Source organism: Aythya fuligula, chromosome 24 (genome assembly GCF_009819795.1).
Source record: "Aythya fuligula isolate bAytFul2 chromosome 24, bAytFul2.pri, whole genome shotgun sequence".
NCBI classification, from domain to species: Eukaryota; Metazoa; Chordata; class Aves; order Anseriformes; family Anatidae; genus Aythya; species Aythya fuligula.
In genome coordinates, this window is record NC_045582.1 from 1,158,481 (window position 1) to 1,175,459 (window position 16,979).

General features: G+C 57.5%; 1 protein-coding gene across 1 annotated transcript; it reads left to right on the plus strand.

Annotated features, from left to right (window-relative positions):
- The first annotated feature begins 1,026 nt into the window (after positions 1–1,026).
- Positions 1,027–16,340, plus strand: RND2 (Rho family GTPase 2). The gene is made up of 5 exons (XM_032202801.1): positions 1,027–1,128; positions 1,265–1,352; positions 12,830–12,939; positions 15,322–15,456; positions 15,731–16,340. Exons 1-5 carry the CDS (start codon positions 1,027–1,029, stop codon positions 15,977–15,979), a joined length of 684 nt encoding a protein of 227 aa, XP_032058692.1. The 3' UTR covers positions 15,980–16,340.
- The last annotated feature ends 639 nt before the right edge of the window (positions 16,341–16,979 follow it).

Below are 16,979 nucleotides of genomic sequence, written 5' to 3' on the forward strand. Positions count from 1 at the left end.
AAACTGCCCCCTCAGTCCATTAATAAATCCGCTTTCGCTGCCAAAACATTTTAATTTCCACTTCTCCAGACTTGCTTTGTCTTCATTGCCTCTATTTTTACTGCATTTTGTGACAGACGGCTCGTCTCTGACAAATGCAAGTTTGCCCTTGTGGTAAATCTTCCTGCAGTACGGCCAGCGGGATATTCACAGGGCAGGATCCTTGCCTTTTTTTTTTTTTTTTTTTTTTTTTTAATTGTTCTGCTAATTCCCACCACTGCCTGCAATTTATGGGGTGGACTGGCCATACCCGGGGGAGAAACGGAAAGCAGGACTGCCCGCCTGCTTTGCGGACAGGCTGGGCAGACCACCAGCCTCCTGTCCTGGCAGCTTTTAAGACTCGTGCAGAACTGGCTGACGTGCCGGGGGCTCCCATTTTTGCTGAAATTCCCCCCGAAAACAAACAAACAAACAAACAAAAAACAGGCGTTACCGGTGCAGGGGGCTGTCGGTGGTGCTTGGAGCCCCCCCGGATTGAGGCGATGCCCACCCCTCGCTGCTCGCACACCAAAGCTCGTGGTGTCCAGCACCAGCTTGGTGCAGGATATGCCCCCCCGAGCCCACCACCCTTTATGGGGAGCCCCTTTTTTAATATTTTTTTGGCTGGGGGAGTCGGGAAGGGCTGCGCAGCGGCAGGAAGGGGGCTCAGAGGGGGTCCGGGGGGGGGTCCCACCGGCAACCCCGGAGGGAGGCACCGCTCCCGGGGGTGGGGGGGGACCGGGGCCGGTTCCCACGCCGCATCCCGGGGTCGCCGCATCCCGGCCAGGACCCGGCGGAGCGGGGCGAGGCGGGGGGGGGGGGAGAAAAAGGGGAGGGGGCCGTTCCCGGGGCCGGCACCGACGGGAGGCGGCCGGGGGCGGCGGTGCCAGCTCGAGCCCTGCCCAGCTCCGGCTCCGGTTGGTGCCGTCGGACCCGGGGGGCGCGGCCACGGAGGGGCCGGTGCCGGTAAAGCGGCGGAGCGGCAGAAGGGGGGGGTCACCCCGCAGGATGGAGGGCCACCTGGCGCGGTGCAAGATCGTGGTGGTGGGGGACACGCAGTGCGGCAAGACGGCGCTGCTGCACGTCTTCGCCAAGGATTGCTACCCCGAGGTGCGGCGGGCAGGTGGTGGGGATGTTTGGGGGGGGGGGGGGGGACACGGCCGGGGCTCGGCTCGGCTCAGCTCGGCTCGGCTCACCCTCCCTTCTCCTCCTCCTCCTCCTCCTCCTCCTTCCCCCCCCCCTTTAGAGCTACGTGCCCACCGTTTTCGAGAACTACACGGCCAGCTTCGAGATCGACAAGCAGCGCACCGAGCTCAACATGTGGGACACCTCAGGTGGGCTGCCCCCCCCCCCGGGGAAAGGGGTCTCCAGTTGGGGGTGATGCTGCCCGGTCCTCGCTTGGGGTTTTTTGGGGGTCCTCTGTTCCCTCTGCTCCGTGCTGGTGTAGCCTTTTCCTCCCCCTCCTCCCCCCCCTGGGATGTTTCGGGGTTGGATTCGCATCCGTGCATCCCCGGCAGCGGTTGTGTAGGGCCACCGGTGAGCAGCAGCGAAACCAGTTTTGGGGTGGGAAGGAATGGGGAAGCCAAGCGAGGTGCAGCCGAGAGGGGAGACCTCGCCTCGGAGAGGAATGTGCTGCGGGAACGCGCCGGCCTTTCATCACTCTGCTCCCCAACAGAGCTTCTGGGCTGCTTTTGTTTTTTTTCCCCTCTTGTTTTGGCTTCGCCTCTTCGTCTGCATCCGCAGCTGCGATGCCGCGGGGAGCCCTAGGCACGGCTGCCCCGGCCCTCCGAGACCCTTCCCAAACTTCACGCTGAGTTTCTGGGGAGGCGTGAACTGCTTGGTGCAGAGCTAATAAAAATATTGGCCTTTTAATTTACCTCTGGCAACCTCCTTGGAGTGCTGTGTACACACGGCACGGCTCGGTGCTGGGCTCTGCCAGCGTGCATACATCGCAGGCTTGCTGATGCTCTTTCCCCATAATTTGTGGAGTCTTCATAACAAATGAAGTCTTCTCGGTGCTCAAGAGCAACAGTAAATTAAAGCATGACCTCTGACTTTTCTATGCTCGTGTATGCTCAAATTCCTCGCTATAATTTTGCACCCGTCAAATTACAGCTGTAGGATCAGCAGAGGTCTACCTAGAGCAGTAGCTTTGCTGAGGCTTGGACTAGCTCTATCATGTAAAACGTGTTTGAGTCAGCTCTGGAGGTTTCCTGACCTGGGAGCCCTCACTTTTGCTGCTTTTATGCCCCGAGACAAAAAGGGATCTTTTGCTTTGCCTGCTGTGCTGCGAGCCCTGGCGATGCTGCCTCTTGGGGTGCTGGAGCAGAGGATGAGCCTCGGCTCCTCGAGCTTGGCAGGGTGCTGTGAGTGGAGCTCAGGATGGTGGCTGTGTGGTCGTTGCCTGCTGGATGGATCCTGCTGGGCTGGCGTGTCTGCGTGAAGCCCCTCAGGTGCGGTACCCGCGATGCTGCCCTGCTCTGACCCCGAGCACCCGACTCCCGGCACAGCGGGAGACACCGGGGTGCGTCTGGGCACAACCCCGGGGCTGGGACATCCCACGGGGGGTCCAACCTGGGGGCTTCTGCGGCTGCTGGGAAGGGCCTGGGTGGGGAATCTTTGTTCATTGCTGGGCTGCTCTGCTCCGAGTGCCTGCATTTCACGTGAGGAACTTCACCTTTGGAGAGTGCGGAAGCACGCTTGAGGCATTGTGTGTTTTTTAGGAATTCTCTGGAATATTTGGCTTTGATCTTACAAGTCTTAAAAGAAAAGGACATGATGCAATGGCTTTAAAGCTGTGTATATGCGTCTGATGCTGCTGTGCATTCATTTTTACCATTTTCAACAAAAGATATGAGTTTGTCTAGTGTTGATCTCTATAGCCAAGAGGACACGGACTTTGATTCTTTCTCCCTTCCCCTTATGTAAAACGTAAGCCCTTTTTAACAGCTTTGCTGTGGATAGAGCTCAGTAGTTAGTTTTCCAGATCAATTCCCTTCTTTTGCAGCTCTAATTTTGAAATACACAGGAGCGGGTTCCTCAATAAACAGTCCTGCAAAGCAGCGCACGACAATTTCCTCCAGTAATCAAACTGACGTTTTTAGCTGCAGACTGCAGTCTGCTGCTGAATTTCCACCCTTCGGAGACGCTTGTAAACCGCAGCTTTTTGGTAAAAGAAGTTTTTGTGCAACGGAAAATTGAACCAGCTGAGCCGAAGGGATTCTGCGTGGCTTAATTGCCCTCCTCGTGCAGGATGACAGGCGCTGGGGTGCGCTTTCCCTTGTCTCCGTGCTACCTGCTGTCTCTTTTTAGCAGCTTCGCAGCCAGGGGCTCATTGTTTGTGCTAAATTCCACCCCAGCGGGAGCGGGAAGGGAGGCGCTGGGAATCTGCTCCCCTCCTTCTGTCAGGATCAGCCTTTACATCTTAAACACTCGCCACCTCTTAGATAAGTAATTGGAGCTGCAGGTCTCCAGGAATCAGCAGGCAGATCTGGGGACGGGGGAGCTGAGTGTTGATTCCTTCCCTCTGCAGCCTCGGTGGCAGCGGTTAGCGGCTCTGGAAGCTGCAGGGGGTGAGCTGAGCATCACCCAGGAATGGGGGTGAGGGCAGGAGCCCTGGAAAACTGCCGTGCTGCAGCGCTCCCAGCCCGCCTGGCTGCTCCCAGGTCCTCTTGGTACTCCCCACAAACTGGGATGTTGTCTCCTCCCGGGATGTGTAGTACTGGCTGGTGTTGGGAAATGCCACCTTTCAGCCTGAATTTGCCCCTCCTGTGATGTTAGCAGATGGCAGGCGGGCTGGAAACCTAATTAGAGAAACATTGCCACTGGGAGGGTAGAAGTGATAGGGAACCAAATGGCTCCCACATTGTACTGGGACCCTGCATTTCCTCGAAGTGTCTTGTGACCATTTGCCCATTGATTAGTTTTTCCAAGGCTGGAGGGTGACTGTGGAGACTTCCCAGCACTGGGACTCCTCCTTGATAAGGGTGCCCTGCTCAGAGAGGGCAAGTGCAGGCTCTCCGTGCCTACTGAATTGCCTTGTGTCCAGGTGTCTGTCGGGGAGAAAAGTGAGGCAAGCATGAGCCTGACCCTTCAGCTTTCCCCTGCAGGTGCTGCTTGCACTTTGGATTTCTTCTTTTTTTAAGTCAGTCCCACCTCCAGGCCCAGTGTGAGAGCGCAGTTCCTCCAAGTGCCATTTTCCAGTGCGCTGGGGATGTCCCATTCCTCCCTTCCCCCTGAAAGCCTGTTCTCCCTGCCATTTCCTAAAGCCTCTGTTAAAAAGCAATTTGACATCTCGGTGTGCAAGAGCGGGGTGTGGAGGAGACAGAGTTCGGGCTCTGACGGGCTCCTCTCATCGGCCATGTGGAGGACATGGTGCTTTGCCACCCTGCATGTCCCCATTCTGGCAAATTCTTTTCTGTTGACCCAACGGTGCTTGACAGAGAAACAACTTCTCTGCACGGCTCATGGAGGTGTGGGGAAGCACCAGTCCAACCAGATGCCTGCTGGCTGGGGAGCGCTGCTCCCAGGGGACCGGGTGCCTGCTGGATGCTGGGTGCCCCTGCGAGGTGTGGGCCAGGCAGGCTTCTGAGCGATGCATCAGCTAATTCCCCATGTGAGCAGCACCTTTTGCTGGTTCACCTTTATTTATTTTTTTCCCTGGTGCGCTTTTTGCTGATGCACCGTTATTTATTTTTCAGCATGGTGCACCTTTTGCTGGTGCAGGACCTGGTGCGGGGGAGAGGTGTCTGTGCCAGTGGCTTACGGGGCTGGTGCTGTGTGTGTGTGCTCATTGCCATCTTCCAAAGCTGCTGGAGAGGACTTTTCTCCCCTCCGAGCACTGCCATTCACCTCAACCTGCCCCGGTTAAAGCAGTGCCTCTCTGCCCACTCCGTGCTGCAGCTCACGGCGGGGGACTCGCACGGCTGCCAGGCTTTTGCTGGGACTTGTGTCTCTTAAGCAGATGCGCTTTCAAGACAAGAATAACACTGGGAGTCGCTAATCCCTCCCCGCCTCCCTCTTTGCCTGAGCTCAGCAAACAGTCTGCCTTGGTAGGGCTGTGTGGGAACCGCCAGGCTCCGATAACAGCCCCTTCGTTAGGGGAACTACCCAGGAATGTTGATGAGATTAGAGAGCTGAAAGGGGCTGACTTTAGCAATGGCATCTCCATGGATGCTGGGACCGGATTCCCAGCGCGCGGCTCCGGGATTGCCATGGCTGCCTCTTCCCAAGAGCAAGAGCAAGCTCAGCCTTGGGAAGAGTTCAATGCCACGGGCACTCTGAGGCAGAGAAAAATGTGGAGCTGCCCTTTCCCTACCAAAATAGCTCCTCCCATGCTCCCCGTTGAGGCTGGGAGCCTCAAACCGGCATACTTGTCTTCTGCCTCAGCACAAAGACATAGTTAAGCCTAAAAATATGTGCAGCTGGGTCACATTCTCAGGCAGGTCAGGAACCAGTCGGACAGAAGTTGAAAGAGTTGCAGCAGAAACGGCAGCAGAAATGCTTACGCCGGAGTGGGTGGAGGCTGGAGCTGAGGAGATGTGACATGATGGGACAGGACAGGACAGGACAAGACACGAGAGTCCCTGGGGGACTGTCGGGCCGGGCTGGGCATGGTGCGGGTGCTGCATGGCACAGAGATGAAGGCTGCTGCTCCTGTGCCTCCCTGCAGCGAGGCAGCATCCATCCCTTGTCCCCCAGACCTTTTTGGGGTCCTGGGGGGATCCTGGGGCTGTTTTAACACCCATCAAGCAGCAGCTCCTTAGCCAGGTGGTCACATAAACCAATTTGCAGAAGATCCCCGGAGGAGGGACTCTTGCCCTGTCCTTGGCACGTGGTGGCTCGCCTTTCCGATAGCTGTCACCCACTTGGCACCCAGGTGCCCCTCACGGTGCTTCGGGAAGGCTGCTGGGGACACTTGGTGGCGGGGACAGCACCAGAGGAGCCGGTCGGTGCTGTGCCCCCGGCCCTGTACTTGCGGTGGGGACCTGGGCGCAGCTTTCCTCCTGCCCCAGATCCCAAAGATAAGATCAGCACCCGATTAAACGTCACGCGTGTACAGGCCCAGCCTTCCCTGTGGGGAGAAACCTTATCTGGCAGACGAGCAGCCGGGGAGGGATCTGCTGCTTGTGCACAGCAAACTGGAAATGTGCAGCATTGCATAAAGATAATTGTGCTCGCTCAACCCTCGGCTGCGTTCCCCAAAGCACGTGGTGGCTGGGCTGTGGGAATCGGTTGCCACTCCTTGTCCTTGTTGTATCCTGTAGAAGGGGTTCCAGGCAGCCTGTGGCAATGCCAGCCGCCCTTGTGACGTGACGAAAGGGCCAAGAAGGAACTTCTGGTTCCCGTTTGCCTCTCGTGTCGGCTGCTGGTTCCCAGTGTCATCCCCAGCAGCCTTGTGTGGAGCCAGGGCCGGGCACTGGGGCTGTGCTCCCATCCCAGGACGTGGTGGTGCTGCCTTGGAGAGGCCACCGGGGACTTCAACAGGGAGCCTCCACCGCTGCCTCCAGATCACCAGTGTGAGGGTCTGCAGAGGGGCCCAGAAATGTCACTTCAGCCCCTCCAAACACCCTTCCCTTCATCCTGACCACATCCATCCTGAAGAAACGCCAGCTGGGCTGCTTAGCAATCTGCTGTTGTTGTTTTTTTTGTGTGTGTGTGCATCACAAGAGCGAGGTGCAGAGGTTAATTGTCCAAGCTGGTTAGCTGCTGTTGCAGTCATGCACTTTCCAGACGATTGCTTGCTCCATGTCATGGAACCATTTCCTCCTCTCCTGGACTTAAGAGGTTTGCAGTTGTGTTGCACAAGCAAAGAAACATCGCGGCGCAGCCATCAGGAAAGCTTCCATCAGAGTCCTGGGGTGATGGCCGTGCTGTCTGATCCGTGTCCCTCAGAGATCTGTGCTGTGGGGCTCCCTCTGCTGCTTTTTGTCCCCCTCCAGCTTGGGTGGGATGCTCCACGTCCCCTTTTAGCCACCTCCCCTCTGGCAGGCAGGGCTTCATTCCTCTGGCAAAGGGTAAATCCTTTCTGAACCCTTGCCCGTGAGGAGGGCAGAGTCCCTCGTTATGGCACAGCCCGCCCTTGGAGGGGCTTCTGAAGGGGCTGGGCTGCTGAAAGCTCTTTGGATATGATGGAAATGGCCCCTCCAGGAGAGAAACCACCACTGGCTTTGCCTTGCTGTGCTGCTGCAGCAACACGAGAGAGCTTGGTGCTGGCCAGGACGCTTCATCAGCCTGGCACGTCACAGCCTCACTGCGCGGCGGGGGCTGGCACGGTTGTGGGTGTTTGACTCTGTTTCACTCGGCCTCGCGCTCCCTTCAGTCTCTAATGTCACTAATTACTTCTGCCTTTGGATCTGTGACCTTGGGTTGTTGGGTCCTGGCTTCGGCCCGCGGTGCTGTCAGCGCCGCCGTTGTGTCTCGGGGTTTGTCAGCAGGGCTTTAATTCCTGCCTCTTCCCCTCGTCGCTGGGACGGACTCTACCAAGCACTGCGTTAGTGTCAGAAATGTGGGCTTTGTGTCAGTGGGGTCGGCAATTCCTCTCCTCCTCCTGTGGTCAGGCAGGGGCAGGAACCCTCAGGCGGTGAGCCCTGCTGGCAGGGACCAAACAGGACCAGGCCCCAAAGAGACCCAGCCCCAAAACAGAACCAGGCCCCAAACAGAACCAGTCGCTGGTTTGCTTGCAGGGCACAGGGTCTGGTTTCAGCCTGGGAGGATGAAGCTCTTTGAACACTGCCCTTGCGAAGGCGCTGAGATGTTCAAGGCAGGAGCTGAGCCCACAGAGCTCATGGGTCCTTGGAAGCGAGTGGTGGTCCTCGAGCAACCCCTTGTTGGAGGGGTCTGGGGGGGGTCTGTAGTGGCTGAAGAGGGGGTTTTGAGGTCTGGCTGCCCTGTATAGGATCCGTGTTCTAGCTTGGTCACCTCCTGAAGCTGCATCATCCCAAATGGGTGTCCCATCCTTCTCCGGAGAGCTCCTGCACACAGCCCGTGACCTGCCTGGTTCCCAGCGGTGCTGGCTGGGCTTTTGTAGGGCCAGGCTGAGCTGAGTGACCATGGAATAACAATTTCTTTCATAGTCTGTCCCCAGGAGGATAAATGGATGGGGCATGACCCTCGGGGCTGTTTAACTGCTGCTCTCAAGAGATCCCTGAGGCTGAATTCCTCTTTTCCCCTCTACTGCAAACTCTGCCATTGTTTCCCTGGGCTTATTTCCCCTTTTGCAGCAATGGGGAAATATTTCTGGGTGACTCCGTGCCCTCTCGTTGCATCTGCAGAGGAAATGGCAGCTCTGAAGCATCCCGGGTGTCTCAGAGAAGCAGCTGGGATTTTTGCAGGCTCACCATGGGGACTGGGCTCTTTCCTTGCCCAGGGTGTCTGGGACAGCTGCCACTTCTGTCTCTCCCATTCACTGTCAGGTTTTCAATCCAGCATTTTTATGCTTTGCCCCCGGGAGGAGACAATAGCTGGGCTGTTCCGTGGGACATGCGCCTTTCTCATGCAGATGCGCAGCCTGCACATGGGGTGGGGAGCCCAGGGATGTCCCCCTCCCCAGTTCAGCCTCCCTGGAGGGGCTGGGGAAGGGGCAGGGGCGAGGGGCACTGCTGCCCACCCGCTGCAGTCCCCATCACGGCTTCCTGCACCCACTGCAGTGGGGTTATTCCTCCTGTGCGAATGGCGCAGACGTACCTCTTTGGTCTTAAAGGTGTGGTATAAATAAAATATGTTATTATTATTAACACCTTCATCATCATCTGCCCTGGCAGAGGAGCGACTAATCATGGAAGCCGTCAAATTCACCGGCACCTTGTGTAATATTAACATGCCTGGGGGAACTCCCATGGGGAATGCCCATGGGGATGGGTCGGGAGCTGCCCTGGTCCCACCCTGCCCAGCCTGAGGAGGTGGGAAGGGGGCTCAGAGCCATGTCCCTGCATGCACAGCCCCTGCCTGCAGCAAGCAGTCACCCAGATAAATTTCCCTGCAACACAAGCCACGTGGAGATGCGAATTGCCAGCCAGAAAACCCTGCAGAAGCTGCTGGGTTCCTGGGGATAAAGCTTTGGCCGAACCAGGCTTTGTTTCAGGGACTCCAGAAAGCCGGGCAGGATTTCTGCTTCCTTCTGCAAGGGACATTCTTGGCGCTGCAGGCGGCACAGGGAGCAAGCCCTCTGAGACAAGTGAGATGCTGAAAAATTTGGCCTTGGCAGCACCCTGGCGTGCTCAGCCCGAGCTGCCGGGGGGCTCCTTGCGGGTTTGCTCTCCTGGTTTGCAGCGCGCTATTGTGGGGTGGGGGGTGCCCGTGTGGGGAGGCTCATTATCTCCCGGAACAGTTAATAAGGAACAAATGAAGATGAACGCCGGGTTGGTATGGATGAAACAGCAAATTTCAGTCCTCTGCCTGAGAGCAGCATCCCCGGGTCCCAGCGCCAGGCACTTGGAGGGGCTGCCAGCTGATAAGAAAGAGGAGCTATTCATGGCTGCGCCCGCCCCTGAATTTCAGACAATTATTTTTAAGCTGTTTTTGGTGTCTGGCTCGCTCCAGTTTTCTCTCTTTAATCACGAACAGATGCACATAGGTCCTGTTTTCTTGCAAACCTGGGTGCCAAGTGGGAGAATGACTCATGCAGCACAGGAAGGCTGGATCTGCAGGCACACGAGCCTTGGGTGCCTGTGTGTTCGGAGGTGCCAGACTGCGGGGCTCTCGGGTGTCTTGCTGGAAGAGCTGAAAGGCATTGAGTGCTCGGAATTGATAAAGCCAGACACCTGGAGTTGTGGGAACCGAGGCTTTTGTGTTTGGGTTGTGTTTTTAATTGCTGTGCTTGATGACAAAGTAATAGAGGCAACAGCTAGGAAAATAATCGACCAAGGAGAATTCCCTGATTCAGCAGAGACATCTCCAAAGAAAGCTGAGGGCGGTGGGATTCTGGAGCTCAGCAGCTTCCCAGCAGTGCTGGACACACTGACCACACTGAGCATCAGTCTCCTGGGGTGGGGAAGGGCCATGAGCACTGGTGTTTTTCAGCTCTCAGAGCTGGGTTGAGCTACCAGCGATGGTGCCGGGGCTGTTCCTGCACCCCAGAGCAAGTTAAAGCACAGGGAAACAATTCTGAGCTCATGAAGCAAACGATGCTCTCGAACCGGGGCAGCTCTTCCCTCCCCTCCTCCTGCCAGGGGGGTTTGGGTTTTGTTCCAGCAGCTGCTGGGTGGTGGCCCTGCATGTCCTGGCACTGGTCTGGGGCTCATGGGACAAGTGGGGACCAGAGAGGGGCCGTGCTCCAGGCGCTGCAGGCTCTGCGCCGGCGGAGCCGGTGACGTGCCGAAGGAAGCAGCAGGTTGCTACGATACAGTTTGCCGTAGCAATGTCTGTGCTGAAAGGAGCCAAAACCACCTCTACAAAAGGAGCATTCCTGGGCTGGGAGGGGGGCGGATTTATCTGCAGTGTTTATGTAAAGCGGAGGAGCTGCAGGGAGAGGATGCGCGTGGGAACGCTTCCCTCCCGCCTGGGGCAGGGGCAGAGCCTGGGGCAGATCCCCCGGTGTGCATGGGGAAAGGGCATGGCTCCGATAAAGGGTCTGGCAGTTTTAAGCACGCAGAGCCGTGCTGGATCTCGCATCCCACCCGGCAAATATGCACTGTTAAGGAGACTGCAGGCTCAGTCTAAAAGAGAGCTCGGTGCTACCTCGGAAAGCAGCCGCTGCTTCGCTGGGCGCGGGGTCACCTCGCCCACGGGATGCCAGTTCTGCCCGTCACGAGCTGAAGCATCCTGAGCCTGAAGCAAGGTTAGAGGTCTCCAGGGCCCCTCCTGCCCTAGCCTGCATCCTCCATCCCTGCGCTGGCTCTCCTGTGCACGGAGAGTGACTTTCCCTAGAGGAAGAGGGCCGGGCTCTGCAGAGGTCACAGCCTGGTTCTGCTGTGCTGGATCCTGCTGCTTCTCTTCCCAGAGACTTTGCAGGAACAAAGAGCCAAGCTGTGGCTTCTCCCGTTGATGGGTGCCAGGGGTGCAGGTGCCCCTGCTGCAGCAGCACGGCAGGGTGCAGCTGGGTGACCCCACAGCTGGGTGTCCCCACAACTGGCTTTGCTGTGAATCCCAAAACACATCAAGGGCTGGGTGCTTGCTCTGTGAGCAGCGTGGGGCTGCATGGTCACTGCAGGATGGTGCTGGGGCCGTGCACCGTGGAGATGCCACTGGTGGCTCTCCCCAGCATCCTGCTATGAGCTCGGCACAGGGAGGGCGAGCAGCCGGACCCCACGGCAGGGAATCCACCCGTCCTCCTCTGATGCCACCCCCGGCAGATTCCCATCCTCCTGGCGACACCGGCCACTGTCACTCGTGGTTCTTCAGGTGCTGACCTCCAGCACGGGGCCGTGGGACAAGGACTGGGTGCTGCACCCTGCGCCGGGCTGGGAAGCGTGGGGCCGGATCCTTCCTGTGGGGCTGGGGCAGGAAACGCCTCCGGTGCCCCCAGCCTGCTTCCGAGGAGGCCGATCCAACAAGGAGCCCGGTGTCTCTGCTTCCCCTTTTCATAAATAAGCAGCTGTTTCTCATCCCCGCAGGAAGTTTGAGCCATTGTAAAGCCAAATATAAAACCGAGAGAGTGTTTTTAAGCAGCGATGAGCTGATTGCTCCATTACTGGTTAGTGAGGCATTTACAATCACGCACAGAATGCGCTTCAAATAAAAACATTATGGGACAAAGGCTTTAATGCCTGAAATTCACAGTGAAGGTGCGTGTGTGTGTGTGTGTGTGTGCATGGCAGCGCTTTGCAGGATTCAGCCCGGGCTCTCTGCCTGCTCACTGAGAAATCCTGCAGAATACAGAATCATCCCCTCCAATTTACAGCTTGCTCACCACCAAATCCTGGCACATCTTTCATGCACCAAAAAAAAAAAAAATCTGCCTGATATTTTCCAGCGTAAATCCAGCAAAATGCAGGGTGTTTTTTTTTTTGTTGTTGTTTGTTTGTTTTTTACCTGTCTTAAACTCTCGCAGTCTTTGTGAGCAAGCTCCCCTGTATAAAGACATCGAGAGAGGATAAAAAATAGCGGCAGCCTTCCTCGTGGCCTGCCTTCTCTCAGCTACACCTTCCTGCCGTTCCTACAACAGCAACTGCATGACAAGTGATGGGATCGGTGTGCAAGCGGTGGAGGGAGGCATGTGCTGCTCTACGGCACCACAGCCCTTTCCTTTCCTTTTTCCAAGCTGCCTTTCCTTTCTCTTGCATGCCAGGTGCTCACACGTGCTGATGGCCCCAGTCCTAAGGGACCTGTGGGGAGCCCCGCCGGTGTGAGAAACAAAATTGTGGTTTTGCAATAGAAGGTGTTTTTGCAGTGGAAAACCCCACTAACCTTGCGTATTCAGAAGTGATTGTGCAGGCATGACAGTGGCATCGCAGCGGGGAGTATGTTAAGCAGATAAGGGGAAGGCCCCGCAGTCCCAAAATGAGGAGGATAGCTGAGAAAAACAGGATGAGCAGTGTGAAATCGGGAAAAACAAAAATCACGGGTCCTTTAGTCACGAGAGAAGGAAAAAAAAAGGAAAAGGAGAAATTAACGGTTGGTCAAATCAAATTGTAGCTGTGGTATTCAGCCAGAGAGGAAACAGGGGGGAAATCAGGTATCGGGTACTAGGAGATATGAGGTTAGGATAAACTTTTACTGGGTGCTCCTGCTTGTAGGACGCCCAGCATTGCAATCACAGATAAAACAGCTTCCCAGAAGGTCCTGTTGGAAGAAAAGGACTGCAATTTTTCTCACACCGGGTAGCGAGCAGCCCGTGGATGGCACTTGCTGCTCACCGCTCTCCTCTCCGCAGGCTCAGCCTACTACGACAACGTGCGGCCCTTGGCGTACCCGGACTCAGACGCGGTGCTCATCTGCTTTGACATCAGCCGCCCCGAGACCCTGGACAGCGTGCTCAAGAAGGTGAGTGCCCGCTGGGTCCGGGCTGCTGGGATGGAGCCCTGGGGTTTTTGCCACCAGGGCAAAAAGCTCCCTTGGCTGGAGTTTTCCTGCGGGTGCTGCATGTGGGCTGTAGTGGAAAGTGAGGGATTTCCCCCTGCAAGGAGCCCCGTGAGCGATGCAGCCCACGGCAGCGCACTTTTGGGGTCTGCCTGCGTGCACACATGAAATATGGGGGCAGGGAGAGATGTAGGGCATCGGTTCTGCTCCTCGTGAAGCCCCTGGGGAGCGGCGTGCATCCCTCACCACCAGTCCACGTGCTGGGAGTGGGAAGCGGCCCCTGGTGCCAGCAGGGGCCTCGTTTTGCTGGCTGTCCTCTCAGTTTGGCCTCTGCCCCCTCCAAAAAAAAGGCAGCAGTCGGTTCCCTGCAGCTCGCCAACGGGAACAATGAGCTGTGGCACTGAACTTCAGCTTGTGCTGAAGCATTGGCCTCCTCCTCAGCTGCTGGCAGGGCTGAGAGGTGGCTCTGGGGACAAGGGGACAAGGGGAAAGGACCCTCGGGGTGGCTCGCCCAAGGCACCCAGCTCGGGGGCAAGCACCTTTCATGGGGCTGGAAGCTTTCACTGCTTGACTTGGGAGCCAGCAGGACGAGAACACAGGCAAATCGCCCGTCCCCTAATGAGATGCAAGCCCACCAGTAATTAGTGGGGCTTGGGCTTTATCGATGGCTCTGCACGCTCCTCGTGCAAGCCTGCTCTGCTCGCTGCAAGGTCTTCCCTGTGCAGCCTCGCAGCTGCTCCCAGCACCGTTAGCAATGCGTTTCTGATATGGTGACTTAAATTAAGCCCTGAATCACAGGGGATTTCTTAAGTGTCTCTGAGCAGATGCCTTGTTTCCTTTGGTGCAGGCTCACAGCCTATGGAGGCGAGGTGAATTCCTAAGGCACCATGAAGTTGAAATGGGTTTTAGCTGCCGTTATCAGGCGAATGAGGAGAATAACTCTCCCTATTCAAGCCGTGGGCAAACATGCTGGTTCAGCAGGGGAAATTTTTATTATTGTTGCCCTTCTGCTGCCTGGCTCGCCTGTATGGTTGAAGGGAAGGAGCCACCTGAGAGCAAACAGCATCTACTTTCACACAAAGAGGGTGTTCAAGGAGTGGCACCTCTGCTCTGACACGGCCGGGTGGTGCAGCAAACCTCGGCACGGCGTCAGTCGTGTGAGAAGAGGGGTCACAGCTCTGTCCACAGCCTAGGGACCCCATTACAGACAGCCTTCTGAGAACAGACCCTACAGCTCCACTTCTGCAGGGATTTTCATCCTTCGGGTGAATGAGGGTGTTTGAATTCCTGCTCCAAAGGAGCTGCAGCATCCTTTTCATGCAGCTTTTTTAGGGCACGCTGCTGGGGCAGTGGGGACATGTGGCATTCCTGGCAGACAATGTCCCCACCAGGGAAGGGGGCTGTGGGAAAGACTGGAGCCCATCTCGTGGTGGAAAACATATTTTTTTTTCTCATTTTGCGGTTGTTTCGGTCTGACATTGCTTGAGTGAAACTTGTCCTTCTTGGCCCTTCCTTTCCCCACCGGGTTCTGGATGCTTGCCTGCGGTTTGGGTTTTCTTCCCCTTCCAATTGCTTGGGGTATTTGCCCAGCGGTCAGGCAGCGTGGCAGGCATTGCTAGCTCCAAGTGACATCTTTAGCTGGTGACAGCCTCTATTTGACATCTGCCTGCTGCTGGAGCTCTAAAAGGTACCACCAACGTGGAGGAAGTGGATGTTTGCCCTGGCCTTCTCCTTCCCTCGCTTCAATCCTTTATTCCCCTGGCTGGAGCTGTGCTCTGAATGCCTTAATGCCTTTAACATGTGGCTCCCAAGAACAAATAACGAGCGTGCTGTGCAGGCAGCTCCCCACTGACTGGGACTCAGGAGGTCCCCCAAAGTGACCCACGGAGTCCCAGACCTGTGCACCAGGCCGTGCAGTCATTATTTTTCCATATTCATACCCAGGAGGGGTCTCCAGTGGCTCAGCGCAGGGGACTGCGGCTTGGATTCAGCAGGTTTGCAGCAAGTGAGCATAAAGTTAGCTGAGAGGTGCCCTGATGTGCCCATCCTCGCCTGAGGCACTCATTAAGGTGCCCTGACGAGCTAATTAGCCTCCAAACAGCTGTGACCCCAGGTTGGAAAAGCCGTGCACAGCTCCAGCAAGCAGTGGGGTGGCTACAGGGGGCAGCCCTGGTGAACCCCAACCGGTGGGACCCCAGGAGCTGTGCAGGGCATCAGAAGGGCTTTGGGAGCATCGAGCTGAGCCCCTGCCTTTGTAATCCCAACCTCGGCTCCTCTGAAGGCTGTCAGCACTAAGCGGAGCCTCTGCTACAGCCGAGCACCTTCTCTCTCTTGTCTCCGCTGCAGTGGCAAGGGGAGACTCAGGAGTTCTGCCCCAACGCCAAGATCGTGCTGGTGGGCTGCAAGCTGGACATGAGGACGGACCTGAACACGCTGCGGGAGCTTTCCAAGCAGCGCCTCATCCCCGTCACGCACGAGCAGGTGGGTTTCAGTGGCCACCCGTCCCCACGGGGCTCGGCGGGTGCTGGGGACGTTCCCTGGGGACTTCCTAGGACAAGGAGGCTCAGCACCAAAGGACCTGCTCTGGGTTTTGGGAACTGCTGTGGGGACACGGGTTCTGGAGCTGGGCTTGGCTGTGCCGAGCTGGTGACAGTCCTGGAGAGAGGGCTCCGGGAGGGAGCGGAGGATGTTCCTGGCAGGGTGCTGAGGTCCTTAACCCCCCATTTCTGTTCCTCCCCACCTCTCCGGGCCGCAGGGCAGCGCGCTGGCGCGGCAGATCGGGGCGGTGGCGTACGCCGAATGCTCCTCCAAGGTGTCGGAGAACAGCGTGCGGGACGTCTTCCACGTGACCACGCTCGCCTCCGTCAACAGGGTGCACAAGAACTTGAAGCGCTCCAACTCCAAGCGGGGACTGAAGCGGGCGTCACAGATGCCCGGCAGGACGGACTTACTGAACGACACGGAGATCAGGAAAGACCGAGCCAAGAGCTGCTCCATCATGTGAAAAACAGGGCTGTAAATAACGTGTGTGTGTTTTGTCCATTTTGTACAGTTAAGCGGCCAAGACCAGGGCACGGCGCTGGCTGCGGGAGCCAGCCTGCCTTTCCGAAGCCTTTCTCGGTCTCCGTAGGGCCGAGCAAAGGTCCCAGCTGCAAACCGGGGTGCGGGAGGCACCCCCCACCACGGAGACCCCTGGGTCGGCTGCCGCTGTGCTGATTGCTTGGGGTAAAGGAACCACTTGGCAGAGGAGCGTTCGGGTGCTGCGAGGTCCGCGGTCGGGTGGAACAGAGCAAAAGGGAGCGATGCTGCGTGTGTGCCGCCCTCCCGTCCCCACGGCCCAGCCTCCGGGTGATGATACACGGATGGCGTGGGGTGGGGGGGGCTCGGTGGGACCTGGGCTGGAGGCTGGGAGGGGGGAACCGCGGGCAGCAGGGGGATCAGGAGACGGTCCTCTTTCCATCTGCCTTTAGAAGTGGTGTTTGAGCTGGTGCTGCCTGCAGCTGGGCTGGACGGGGAGCCCCCAAGGAAGGTGCAGGGCTGGGGGAGGCTCCTAAACGTGGTGAGGCACCACAGCAAGCCCCCACCTGCAGAGAATGTAGATAGGCATCCCTGCTCATGGTGCTCTAGATACTTGAACTCCCATCAAACTGCAGCGGCGTGGATCTGGCTGCAGGGTCTGTCCCCCCGTAGATGCATCCTGAGAATTGTGGTTCCCTTCAGCAAGCAAATGCCGCTCGGGAGCTGGTGGCCCAGCTGCTGCCAGCCTGGATCCTCATCGGGCTGCTCCCTGCCGCGGGCAGGCACGCCACCAGGCCCGTGGCTTCCCCAAAAGCTGACTGCAATAACAGCCCATGTCCTGCTCCCCCGCCTGTTTCCAGCTGCAGATTGTGTTGCATGGTGCTGTGTTTGTCTGCTACAGGTACCCAAAAGGACTGTACGCGTCCCTGCACCCCGGCCCCCGCCGTGGCAGCAGGAGGGCAGGTGCCCCCTGCCCCTCCTGTACA